General features: G+C 45.4%; 1 protein-coding gene across 2 annotated transcripts in view; it reads left to right on the top strand.

Annotated features, from left to right (window-relative positions):
• Ube2l3 (ubiquitin conjugating enzyme E2 L3) overlaps positions 1-8752 on the top strand; it is a 53757-nt gene extending 45005 nt beyond the window's left edge. For both annotated transcript variants that reach the window (XM_090320559.1, XM_090320558.1), the window contains one exon: positions 6274-8752. In XM_090320559.1, coding sequence (XP_090176685.1) covers positions 6274-6428 — 155 coding nt within the window. In that variant the 3' untranslated portion in view covers positions 6429-8752. The remainder of the gene's footprint in view (positions 1-6273) is intronic.
• Positions 8753-14029: the final 5277 nt, after the last annotated feature.

The raw sequence follows: 14029 nt of genomic DNA, 5'->3' as shown, positions 1-14029 counted from the left end.
GGATGAAGTGATAGAATGCTAGTCTTGAACAAAAGAAGCTCAGGAGTGCCCAGGCCCTGAGTTCAAGCCCCAGAACTGAGAGTAAATAAATAAATGAATAAATTGCTGTTGTTGGCTAGGAGCTGGTGATTCACACCTGTAATCCTAGCTGTACAGGAGGCTGGCTGAGATCTGAGGACTGTGGTTTGAAGCCAGTCCAGTCAGGAAAGTCTGTGAGATTCTTATCTCTGGGTAACCACCAGAAAATGAAAAATGACACTGTGGTTCAAAGAGGTAGAGTACTTGACTTGAGTGAAAAAGCTCAGGGACAGTGCCCAGGCCCTGAGTTCAAGTCCTACAACTGTATCGCCCCCGCCCTCACCCCACCCCCCCAAAAAAAGTGAAGCCTAGCACAGATAGCTACACCTATAATCCTGGCTACTCAGGATGCTGAGATCTGAGGATCATAGTTCAAAGCCAGCCTAGGCTCAAAAATCTGTGAGGCTGTACCAAGACATGTGAAAGGGTGTATCAATGTATGTGAATTAATGCACCTTCTATCTGGCAAATATCATGTAACCCTTTTACTAATTACAATAAAAAAAATAATAAAGCAAAAAAAAAAATCTGTGAGGCTATTATCTCCAATTAAATACCAGAATACCAGAAGTAGTGCTGTGGCTCAAGTGGTAGAGCTTTAACCTTGAGTTGAAAAGCTTACGGGCAGTGCCCAGGCTCAGAGCTCAACCCCCATGACTGACTGACAAAACAAAAACAAACAAACAAAAAAAGCCTGTTGATGTTGTACGACCTTGTGAAAGAATATTTAAAATAATATATACTGTATTTGGAAATGAGTTACATTTTTGGTGTAAGTCTCAGCTTAGGAAAAATTAAAAAATCTGTAAATAAGCACTAAAACAGCACAAAAGACATCAAAACTATATATACAGAATGGATAATAGCAGGAGAAAGAATGTAAAGAGTTTTGTTTGGCAGAATTTGATTCTAGTAGTATCTTAGCAGTAAAACAGAAGCTTAGAACAGGGCTTGGTGACACATGCCTCCTGTAATCATTGACTTAGGAAACTAAGAGAATTATGAGATCAAGGCTAGCAAGACAAGATCTCGTCTCAAAAACAAATTCTTGGTTTGGTAGCTGAATGAGGTTTTCTATATAAAATACAATTGGTATTGAAGCCAGCCCCATATTGAATCTCCTTATTGCAGACAACACAGTAATAAAATTATATGAAGAGAAAAATTAAATCATATCCATCAGTTATAGTTTCAGTCCCCTCTATACTATTATTTTATAGCAAATAAGTACATTAAATTTAGAAAGCAGTGGGGCGCTAGTGGCTCATGCCTGTAATCCTAACTACTAAGGAGGCTGAGATCTGAGGATTATGGCTCTATGTGTGTGGTACAGAGGAATCGAACCTGGGTCTGTGTATGGTAGGTAAGCACTCTACCACTAGGCCAAACTCCCAGGGACCCCTACCACCTTTTGGTAAGTCATAGGGCTTGAGCTCTGGGCCTGGGCGTTGTCCATGGGCTCTTCAGCTCAAGTCTACAGTCCTACCCCTTGAGCCACAGTGCCACTTCCGGTTTTCTAGTGGTTAATTGGAAATGAGTCTCACAGACTTTAGTGCCCGGGCAGGCTTTGAACCTGATTCTCAGATCTCTGCCTTCTGAGTAGCTAGGATTACAGGCATGAGCCACTGTGTCCGGCTCCAAGGAGGAATTTTTACAAGCTTTATTTTCCAATAATATAGTCAAGTAGAAAGTAAAATTTGAGCAGTCATTGATAGTAGGGTTGGCAGTACTGAGGCTTGAACTCAGACTCATGGCTTGGTTTAGGTAGATACTCTACTACTGAGGTACAGGTACTCCTAACACGCGTGCACGTGCGCACACACACACACGCACACTAGCACACGTACCTCTCCCCCCCTCCCCAGTGGTTATTTTTGAGATGGGATCTCATTTTGCTTCCTTCTACCCGAGTCTCAATCTGCCTTTTAGGCTTTCTATCCTATCCTAACTGATGATGTGATGATAGGAGCATACAACCATGACTAGCCTGTTTTGTTGGCCTTGTTTTATGGGGCTTGGACTTGGGACTTGGGCACTGTCATTGAACTATTGTGGTAAAGGCTAGTATTCTACCACTTGAGCCATAGCTCAGTATCTGGTGTTTTGGTAGTTAGAGATGAGTCAGGTTTGTCTGCCCAGGCTGGCTTTGAACAATGATTCTCCAAATGCTAGCCTCCTGAATAGCTAGGATTACAGTCATGAGCCTCTGGCGCCCAGTGCACGCACATGTGTGGGTGCATTTCTGTGTGTGTGTGTGTGTGTGTGTGTGTGTGTGTGTGTGTGTGTGTGTGTGTGTGTATGGTGTGTGTATTTATAAATCTTGCTGTGTTTCCCATGTTGCCCTTAAACCTAGGCTTAGGTAATTCTCTTCAACCTCCCTACTAGCTGGTACTGTTTATAGATGAGCCTTCAAAGTATAGAGGCTTAAATACATATATCAAACATGCCCACCTTAATGTGTGTGGCTTTTTTGGTGGGGGGCAGGTAGGCAGTCCTTGGTCTTGAACTCAGGGCCTGAGTACTGTCGTTGAGCTTTCTCAAGGCTAGAGCTCTACCGTTGAGCCACAAAACCACTTCTGGCATTTTCTGTATATGTGTTATGGAGGAATTGATCCTGGGTCTTTGTGCATACTAGGCAAGCACTCTACCACTAGGCCAAACTCCCGCCCGCCCCTTAGTGTGTTTTTTAAGTGTATATTTTGAAGGTGTAAAAGTACTTCTGGGGAGCATTTGGTGTAAGGTCAAGACACTAGTTCTTTTTTTTTTTTTTTGCCAGTCCTGGCCTTGAGCTCAGGGCCTGAGCACTGTCCTTAGACTTTCTCAAGGCTAGAGCTCTACCACTTGAGCCTCAGCACCACTTCCGGCTTTTTTCTATGTATGTGCTACCAAGGAATCGAACCTGAGTCTTCGTGCATGCTAGGCAAGCACTTTAACCACTAGGCCAAAATGAAGGGTTGGGAATGTTGGCTTAATGCTTGATGCCTTGGGCTCAATTCCTGAGTACCACATAAACAGAAAAGGCTGAAAGTGGTACTGTGGCTCAGGTGGTAGAGTGCTAATAGCCTTGTGCAAAAGAAGCTCAAGGACAGTTCGCAAGCCCTAAGTTCAAGCCACGGGACTTGTAGGGGGAAGGAGGAGTGAAAACACTAGGGTCAGACTGTTGTAGAGTATGATGAATACAGTGTCATGTATGTGAAAAATGATGAGGCCAAGACAACAGCACTGGTTAGCTTGAAAAGCAGTTGGAGAGCCAAGCGTGGTTTGTAGCTGTCGGGGTTCCTCTGGCAAAACCAGGTTCTGTCTACTGTCATTATTATGGTTTAGCTGAGGAACCAGAAATACACCCAAAGAAACAACAACAAAAAAAATGAGATTCATATGATAAGATTACTTTTTCTTTTTCTGCTAGTCTTGGGCCTTGAACTTAGGGCTGTTCCTGGGCTTCTTTTGCTCAAGGCTAGCATTCTACCACTTGCCACAGCTCCACTGCCAGCCTTTTTTATTTATGTGGTACTGAGAGATCAAACCCAGGGCTTCATACATGCTAGGCAAGTACTCTACCACTAAGCCACATACACCCAGCCTATGTAATTTTTGTTTTTTAAGACTTGAAGTAAAAATGAATTCCCAGGAAAGAATGAAATAGGCAATCAACTTGCAAAGTTATTATCTTTTAAGTGGTGTTACACTAATAAATTAGATTCTAGGATGGTCACTGAAGTAGAGAACTTGAGCATCTATATATAGCAGGGTGAGCACAAAGTCCTGAAAACTTAGGAATATCCCTCACAATGAATTTGGCTTGCACTTTAGCCCAGTGAGGTTATTAAAGTACTAATGAGGCAGTAATTTTTCTATTTTAGAACCACTTCTGATCATGAAGAAAGATGGGGAAGCCACCATATACTGTTGTTTCTTAGCAAATGTGGTTCAGGTGTCCAAACTTAAAGTGAAGAACAACAAAGGAAAAGGGCACAGTCCTCTCATCTGTTAGTAAGCTAAGGGTAGGGGTTTGTTTTTTGTTTTGTTTTGTTTTTTTGCCAGTCCTAAGTCTAGAACTCAGGGCCTGAGTACTTTCCTTGGGCTTTCCTCAAGGGTAACACCCTACCACTTGAAATACAGCACCACTTCTGACTTTTCTATGTATGTGGTACTGAGAAATCAAACCCAGGTCTTCGTGCATGCTAGGCAAGCACTCTGCCACTAACTAGTACAAACTCCCGGTCCCAAAGGTAGGGTTTTAAAGAAGCATGGAAATGGCCTGGGGAGACACGTGTTCCCTGGTATGATTATGGGCCACTCAGCTAGGAACTGAGGGAGACCTGGAGATGCTTTTCATTTTCTGGGATGCTAGAGATGGAACTCGGGGCCTGTTATACACTATGCAAGTACTCTACCATTGAGATACATTCCTTACCTATATTATTAATGTATGGCTTCTGTTTATGGCAAATAAAAATTTTTCATGTGAATCATTAATTTTCCTGCCTCTGAAAAACATATTTAAAGGCTAGGGATTAGTCCTGAACTGTGTGCCCTTATCACACTGTCCACCTCTATGAGGTAGCCAAGAACTGGTGGCTCATATCTGTAATTGTAGCTGTTCAAGAAGCTGACATCTGTAGATCACAGGTCAGAGGCCACCCCAAACATGAAAATCAATGGGACCCTCATCTTCAGTTAGCCAGAAAAAAGCTGGAATGAGCTGGGTGCCAGTGGCATATGCTTATAATCTTAGCTATTCATTTGGCTCTAATCTCTGAGAATCATGGTTCAAAGCAAGCCCAGGCAGAAACATTTTTGAGACTCTTATCTCCAGTTAACCACCAGAAAAACGAAGTGGCACTGTGGCTCAAAGTAGTAAGAGTGCTGGCTTTGAGTAAAAGAGCTCTGGGACAGAGCCCCTGCCCTAAGTTCAAACCCCAGTACAAAGCACAAACAACAACAAAACTGAGTAGTTAACAGTGGCATAGCAGTGAAAAAATATAGAAACAAAATGTATTTATTGTATCTGTTCAGATACAATGAATGAAATGAAATGTAGAAAGGAAAACTTTGAAATAAAGAGGCAAAAACATACTCCTTTAGAGATATTGCATACTGCGGGTACAAGGAGGAGTCTACTCTGAAGGGTATTGAGACTGAATTAAAGAAGCAATTCTGGCCTTCAGAAGACCTTCTAGGGCCTTGGCACCTTTCTGCTCTTCAGAGCTCACCCTTTGGGGCCAGCCACCTATATTTCCTACTCATCCTGGACCTTGTCCACCCTACATGTTCCCCCTGCCTGCCCAGGCCCACCATGACCGCATGAGCTCTCTGATGACCTATTCACCTACTGACATTAATAGGCAGCCGTTGGGGAGAAGTGTCTTTGTGCCCTGCTTTACTCAGCATGGGTCATTACTGGTTACCCTTCTGTATAACTGAACCACTGTTAGTGTTTTACTCCATTTTTTGTAATGATAGCTGCAAAGCTTTCCTGTGCCCAGGAGGGGAATCTGCAGTGTCAACATCCAGAGATGAGAGATGAAAGGCATCTTTGACCTGGGAACTTGTCAGTGGGAAGTAAACACAGCATTGTCAATGCCTGTGTCTTGACAGACTCATGTTACTGATAGTTGTCAATCTCTCTGTAGTTGGATGAAGTATACCAACTCACTTTACTTGCAAATTCAGAAGATTCAGGGTTCCTCTAAGATGAGCTCGTTGCATATGGACAAGTACAGCCCTGTTATACCCCCTCTTTCTTCTACTTACTGGATCACTGTGATTGAAACTATCTTGAACTGTGTATGTACCACCTTAGCATACGCACTAACTGGTCTGGACCTGAGAAGTGACTGTGTGCGTGGGGGCATGCACTCTCACTAGCCGACATACAGAAGGCAAATGGGAATGACGAGGTCCAGGGGATCCCAAGGTGTCAAGTGAGGAAGGCTTCCCAGAGGCGCAGGGCACCACTCGTTTACCCACTCTAATGATGGCTGTTTCTTCTGATTGCAGAGGCATGATAGGTTCAGTTCTGGTGATCGTTTTTTTTGTTGTTGTTGCTTTTTTTTTTAAATAGAGGATACTTTTTCTAAAAAACACTTGCTTAGTCCTTATAGAAGTCAAGGGTTTATTTCCTGAGATCAGCAGCCTCCTGTACTCTCTGAGTCTGTTCTAACCCGCCATGCCTTGTCCTTCTCTTGGCAGTAATCCAGTCCCTCATAGCACTGGTGAACGACCCCCAGCCCGAGCACCCCCTCCGGGCTGACCTAGCTGAAGAATACTCTAAGGACCGTAAAAAATTCTGTAAGAACGCTGAAGAGTTTACAAAGAAATATGGGGAAAAGCGACCTGTGGACTAAAATCTGCCGTGAACGATTCCAGCAAGTGTGAACAGAGACCCCGAGCAGTGCATTCAGACACCCCGCAAAGCAGGACTCTGTGGAAAATTGACATGTGCCACCGCCTGGCGTTCGCTTGTGGCAGTTACTAACTTTCTACAGTTTTCTTAATCAAAAGTGGTCTAGGTAACCTGTAAAGAAAGGATTAAAAATTTCATATGTTCTAGTTCTGCTTTCTTTGTTTTAAAAATCACTGCTTCAATCTACTTCAAAAGAATGGTGTTTCTTTTCTTATCCAAATTTACCCTAAATCTTCAAGTTAGTCCAGAAGGTTGGGGGAAAAAAGTTGCGGTTCTTTTTCCTCTCCTGCCCTAGCAACTCCTACTTTCTTGCATTTAGTTTATTTTTCAAGTAATTCACTTCCCCAGACCCAAGTCTTATCTCCTCCCTCTACAAAGTGGCAGTGGTGACTTTTCTTCTGTCCTATTGCCCTGTGGGAGCTGGTTCAGACTTTTCCTGATACCAGTTTATAACATCCTTTTTAAAAAAAAAAAAAAATTTACAAAACAAGCAAGCATCCACACTCCATGCACATACCTCCTCTCTTTAAAAAATAAAAATTAAAAAAAAAAGAAAGAAAGAAAGGCCACCCAAAGAAAAGCTCAGCTCCTGTATAAAGTCCTGGTTTGTTTCCACAATAATGTGGATTGAATGGGCGAAAGCTCCACTGTTCATATGATGACGCTGGAGGGAGGGCCTGTCAGGTGAGGATGCTATGCACTTGTGTGATGAATTTCTCACCAGAAAAGCTCTCAAAGGTCAGCAGCATCCCTTCCTGCAGCCATGTTAGAAGATCCACTGGTCATCATAAAGCAAAGCCAGAATATCCTTTTGAAGTTCCAAGCTCCTCTACCATCTGAATGTGCCACGGAGCTCTCCAACTCAGTGCGGCAGTCCCACCACAGCCCTCCCTTGGCAGATTTGACCCTTTGCAGAATTGGAATTGGTGGGACGTGGCTTTGTAGCCAGCACCAGTCTGGGGTCGCTCGGGTTCCTTCCTACTGGCCTCTTCCTTCGGAACAGCTGCCAGCCCAGCCCAGCCCAGCCCAGGAACAAGATGGCCTTCCCTCTCCCTTTGGACTCACAGCCTTTGCAGAGTCAAGCTCCACTTGAAGCTCACTCAGTACCCTTTCAATGTGTTTTATATTGTTTTGATTGCCTTTTTTTTGTAGAAATAAAAATTGACCTTAGAATTTATCATCAGATGAACTTTGTAAGGAGTTGAATGTTAATGTCTTTTCAAAGCAAGTGGGACTATCCCTGAAACAGTAGCAAAAACAATGCACTCTGACACCCTGCGGAAGCTGACAAGCATTCGCCCAACCCTGTATCACCAACTCTGCTTCTACCACTGGCGGCTTCCCTTCTCGTCTTCTGGGGAGACTAGATCCTGTGGAGAAGACAACTTCCAAAAACTTTGCTCTCTGTTTTAACTTTAGTTCTAGAACTTGAGGTCTTTCTTGGCTCACAGATGTTGTAAGACAGCTCTGGGTTTCATCTGTGCAGAGAAGTAAGAAGTTTTATGGGTCAGGCAGCATAATACTGTCTCAAGCACGCAGCCCCACGCTGTGGAAATGAACTCAGCTTCTTTAGTCCTAGGTTCACAGGGGAGTAGGTGGGTGGAGACTCCCATGATCCTAGCTGGCAAGAGCACTGGACTAGCATTTCCACATCTTGTCTCTTCACTAGCAGAAAAATGATCATGGAGTTTATTTCACTCACACTCAGATTTGTAATAAAATGCCAAATTCTGTCAGAAGCTAAACAAGCTACCATTTGTTCTCGTTGCTCCTCTGAATCTAGAAATATTGCCATTCCTGAAAGTCTTGTTGCTTCACATTTCTGCCAATGTAGCTCTGCCTGCCTGACACTCCCTCACTGCTCTCTGTCCCCCACAGGAGGGCACCGCTATGCCGGCAGCCCCTCAGGGACTCTTGTCTTCCCTGGCAGCAGAGGCCTGGCTTTGGAGTCAGTGCAGTGGGTATCCCTCCCTGGGCCTGTGTGTCCTGGGCTCCTCTCAGCCTTGCCCTGGGTTAGGCTTTCAGCAAGCTGGTGGCAGCGCTGGCTGCTCCCAAACCCAAAAGCTGGGTACTCTAGAGAAGGGGCGAGCTGTGGAGCAGCCATCTACCACTGACCCGTGCTGCCTCAGGAATTCACATCTGCCTGGTTCCTTGAAGTGCCCTAGGTCCTCGCCCTGCCCCCTCCACAGTGGCGGAGAATAGGCTTTCTTCTAAGATGCTGCGATCCCATTCTGCTGCCCTTAATAAAAATGCTCTCCAACACTGGCTGGCTTGGTCATGTTGCCTTCTTTCTTTTGGGGTGGGCATTACAGGGGCCTAAGTCCCTGGACACTGGGAAGGGGTGGCTGGGCCTCTGACCTGTCCTTCCCAGGCTCTCCGAAAAAAAAGGGGCATGGGAATTGTGTTTCCCCAGAGGGAAGCAGATGGGTGAAGAGTGATGATATGAACCACTTTCATGTAACGGAGGTGAAGACACCCTGAGATGGGATGGGTGGCTTTGATGAAGGCTGGGCTGATCCCCTAAAGGATTCTAGCCAGAAACAAATGCCAACCATAGGGCTGACTCAGCCAGACCCATAACCACTTTTGGTCAGGCCAAATTTACTACTTGGAACTGAATACCAGATACCTCAGGTCTTTGGGTGGGAAGCTTTCTGGTGTGTTATTTTTACCAGGGGAAAGAGAAAGGTCCTTTTCTTTGGCCAGAGATGGGTTCTGTCACACATTTTTGTCCTCTAGTCTCAATACACCTCTGTGAACACCTTTTATCTTATAGAGTAGTCTCCAAGTAATAGGAACACCTGGCTATGTTTTTATACTTATTCAGTGTGGGCCCATCAGTCTGCATACTACCTCCCCCCAGGGGTCTCTGTGTGTCTAGACCTAGCCACAAGCCCACTGACGATAACGTCAGTGGCCTCGAACTGGAAGTTTGGTCTAGTGGTAGAATGCTTCCCTAGCATGCATGAAAAAAAGCCAGAAGTGGCGCTGTGGCTCAAGTGGTAGAGCTCTAGCTGTGAGGGAAAAGAAAGTCCAAGGACAATGCTCAGACCCTGAGTTCAAGCCCCAGGACTGGCCAAAAATAAAAGTCAAGTGGCCTCGAGCTGGGAATATGGCTTAATGGTAGATTGCTTACCTAGCAAGCATGAAGCCCTGGGTTTGATTCTTCAGTACCACATAAAGAGAAAAAACATAAGTGGTGCTGTGCATCAAGTGGTAGAGTACTAGCCTTTAGCAAAAGAAGCTCAGAGACAGTGCCCAGCCCTGAGTTCAAGCTCTAGGACTGGCAAAAAAAAAAAAAAAATCCAATGGCCTGAAAAACCTTCAAATACCTGTCTTCTAAACTAGTTTTCTGCTGTGCACATTCCCAACAGTTTAGGGGGGTTGGGTTGGTGGTTAGTTTGGTTTTGAGAGGGTTTCAGTATCTGGTACATGATGTCATTGACCTTGAAATCTTCCTGTCTCAAACTAATGAATGCTAGAATTATAGCTAGTGCTACCACAACTTTTATTTATTTATTGTGTGTGTGGGGGGGTCATAAGGCTGGAACTCGACATGGGCGCTGTCCCTGAGCTCTTCAGCTCAAGGCTACTGCCCTACCCTTGAGCCAAGCCCCTTCCCATTTTCTAGAGGTTAATTAGAGATAAGAGTCTCAGGTCCTTTTGTACCCGGGCTGGCTTTGAACCTTGATCCTCAGATCTCAGCCTCCTAAGTAGCTGGGATTACAGATGTGAGCCACCGCGCCTGGCTCACACCTTTCATTTCTTTCCCTGTTTAGCTTTGAAATAAACATCTAGCTCATAATTCTGGTACCAGTTGGATCCTGGCTTGTCACCCTTAATATCTTGAAGCCTCCTTTGACCATGGGGCTCACAAGTACCTTGCTGCCAAATGAGCAGCTTCTGAGCCTTTTTCTGACTTTCATTTGGCAGTTCATCTCTACCCACCTATACAGTTCAACCAATCAACGAGAAAGCCAGAGCTGGTATTGGTCTTTTTCCCTGCCTGGCTCTAGTCTTCTTCTTGCCTGAGCCATAGCAAAGCCAGTGCAGGGAATTGTTGAGTACAGCCCAGTGCCTGGTCTAGTCCGTACCGAGTAAAAAGACTATTTTCTCATAGGTTAGAACATGCTCCTTAGGACTCCTGGAAGAGCCCAGAGGGCCAGGGAAGTAAGCCACTTCTGAAGAGTCATTTTTTTATTTTTTTTGCCAGTTCTGGGGATTGAACTTGGAACCTGAGCACTGCCCTTGGGTTTTCTCAATGCTAGAACTCTACCACTTAAACCACAGCATCATTCCAGCTTTTTCTATATACATGGTACCAGGACTCGAACCCGGGTCTTCGTGCATGCTAGGCAATCATTCTACCACTAGGCCAAACTCCTGGTCCTTCAAGAGTCTTTCTGACAGAATTAGGGATGCCCACATAGTTGACCTCATACGTTACTGTAGGCGCCCCAGTGTAACTAGACCACACTGGTGGTGTAGATCAGTAGAGTTCTAGCAAAAGTAGACTTCGTATGCATTAGCACTGAAAGTTTGGAATAACAGTAAACCATTTGCCTAAGGCATTCATTGTGTGCAAAGGACTCCACAAAAGGAATAGGCTCATAGACTGGGAGGGTGGCTTAGTGGTAGAGTGCTTGCCTAGCATGCTTGAAGGTCTGAGTTCAAGTCCTCAGTACCCCATGAACAGAAGTGGCATTGTGACTCAAGTGGTAGAGTGCTAGTCTTGAGCAAGAAAAGCTCAGGGACAGTGCCCAGGACCTGAGTTCAAGCCCCAGGACTGCCAAACAATATGCTCATGCTGGAGGCATGGCTCAGTGGCAGAGCACCTGCATAACAAATGCAAACCCTAGTACCAAAGGGGAGAAAAGAAATCTGGTTCTGTGTGTGTGTGTGTGTGTGTGTGCGCCAGTCCTGGGCTTGAATGCAGAGCCTGAGCACTGGGCACTGTCCTTGCTCAGCTGCTTTGTTCAAGGCCAGTGCTCTACCACTTGAACTGTAGCTCTACTTCTGGCTTTGTGTGTGTGTGCCAGTCCTGGGGCTTGAACTCAGGACCTGGGCACTATCCTTGGGCTTTCTTAAGAATAGAGCTCTACCCCCTTTGAGCCACAGCACTACTTCCGGCGTTTCTGTGTATGTACTAGGTGAGCACTTTACTACTAGGCCACACTCCTGACCCCAGCTTCTGGCTTTTTTTGAGGAGTTTGTTGGAATACGTCTTACAAGCTGGTTCCTGGTGGCATGTCTGTAGTCCTAGCTACTCAAGAGGCTGAGTTCTGGGGATTGTGATTCAAAGCCTGCTTGGACAGGAAATTCCCAGTGAGATCCTTATCTCCAATTAGCCACCAGAAAACCAGGAGTGCAGCTGTGGCTCAAATTGGTAGAGTGCTATAGCCTTGAGCATAAAAATTCAGGGACAGCTTCCAGGCCCTGAGTTCAAATGCCACGAGCAACCACTCCTCCATTTTTTTTTGTCAGTTGTGGGACTTTTACTCTGTGCCTGACTGGCACTTCCAGTTTTTTACTGGAGATAAGAGTCTCACAGACTTGAGTGCCTGGGCTGGCTTTGAACTGTGATCCTCAGATTTCAGCTTCCTTAGTAGCCAGGATTATAGGCATGAGCCACCACACCCAGCTTTTTTTTTTTTAATGTTTCATAGGCATTCCTGCCCAGATTGGCCTTAAATCACCATCCTCCAGTCTCCTGAGTAGCTAGAATTATAGGCATGAGCCACCTGCTTGGCAGATCTTAATTTTAGACTACTAATTGAAGAGTCTCACAGTCCGGAAGTGGTGCTGTGGCTCAGAAGGTAGAGCACTAGCCTTGAACACAAAGAGATTTAGGGATAGTACCCAGACCCTGAGTTCAAGCCCCAGGATCAGCAATAAAACAAAAATAAGAAACTTATGGGCTGAGAATGTGGCTTAGTGGTGCTTCCCTAACATGTGTGAAGCCCTGGGTTTGATTCCTCAATACCACATAAACACAAAAGGTTGGAACTAGCACTATGGCTCGAGTGGTAGGAGCACAGAGAGGCTCAGGTACAGAACCCAGGCCCTCCAAGCCTCAGGACCAGCTTGGGGATGTGGAGGAGTCACAGTCATTAAATTTTTCATGTCTTCTTGTATAGACTTAGTGGTTACCTAGCAGAGCTTTGAAAACCCATTTATTTATGTGACATGCACTGGATTCTGTCCTTATTTTTCTTTTTTCTTTTTCCTTTTTTTTTTTTTTGTCAGTCCCAGGGCTTGAAATTAGGGCTTAAACTGAGCACTGTCCTTGAGCTTCCTTAAGGCTAGTACTCTACCCTTGAGCCACATCACCATTTCCAGCTTTTTCTGTATATGTGGTACTAAGGAATCGAACCCAGGACTTCATGCCTGCTAGGCAAGCAGTCTACCACTAGGCCACATTCTTGGTTCCCTGTCCTTTTGCTGTTCCCTTTCTCTAGTGAGGTGGGTCTCAGTCACCTGATTCTCTTGCAAGTCTCACCATTCCTGAAAGCTCAGAGAGCTATTCTCAGCCTCCTCTGCTGGTCTCTTCTTCCTCTCTTGGGTAGCCATTCCTGCAGCTCTGTCTGAGCATCAGTGCAGACTCCTCTAACCCCAAGAATATCTTCTGCTTATTCACATTTCTCTCCCAAACATCAGAGCCAGGTGCCTTCCTCACTGAGCACTCCATTGCAGAACCCTTCTGTTGGGAGCACCTCTCCCTCCTGTCAGCCCTAGCCGGCAGCCTGCAACTACAACTAACCAGCACTGCTGCTAGACTGGCTGGAAGGAAGGAGGAAAAGCCTAGAAAACAGGAGAAACCAACCAGGCATAAGAAGAAGTGGCAAAGGTACTCTTGTTGCCAAAGTCAGGAGCAGGCAAGGAGGGAAGATAGATATGGAACTAGAAAAGATGGAGCTGAAAGCTGGGATGTAGGTGGCTCATGTGTGTAATCCTAGCTACTCAAGAGACTGAGATCTGAGGATAGAAGTTCGAAGCCAGCCTGGATAGAAAGGTCCCAGTGAGGGGCCAGGAGTTTGGCTTAGTGGTAGGGTGCTTGCTTATTATGCATGAAGATCTGGGTTCAATTCCTCGGTAGCACATATGCAGAAAAAGCTGGAAATGGTGCTGCTGTGGCTCAAGTGGTAGAACTCTAGCCTTGAGAAAGCCCAAGGACAGTAGTACTCAGGCCCTGAGTTCAAGCCCCAGGACTGACACCAAAAAAAAAAAAAAGCCCTATGAAGCCAGGTGCGGTGGCTCATGCCTGTAATCCTAGCTACTCAGGAGGCTGAGATCTGAGGATCATGGTTCAAAGCTAGTACAGTACAAACGGACCTGAGACTCTTACCTCTGATTAACCCCTAAAAAATGGGAAGTGGGGATTGGCTCAAGGGTAGGGCAGAAGCCTTGAGCTGAAAAGCTCAGGTACAACACCAAGGCTCAGACATAGGGTGGTACTATTAAAAAAAGCTAGAAGTGACATGGTGGCTCAAGTGGTTGAGTGTTATCCTTGAGCAGAAAATGGCTCCATGACAGGGCCTAGCT

Source organism: Megascapheus bottae, chromosome 28 (assembly GCF_031878675.1).
Source record: "Megascapheus bottae isolate mThoBot1 chromosome 28, mThoBot2.hap1, whole genome shotgun sequence".
Taxonomy (NCBI): Eukaryota; Metazoa; Chordata; class Mammalia; order Rodentia; family Geomyidae; genus Megascapheus; species Megascapheus bottae.
The sequence above is the reverse complement of the archived record's forward strand: the minus strand, read 5'-3'. Positions and strand labels throughout refer to the sequence as shown.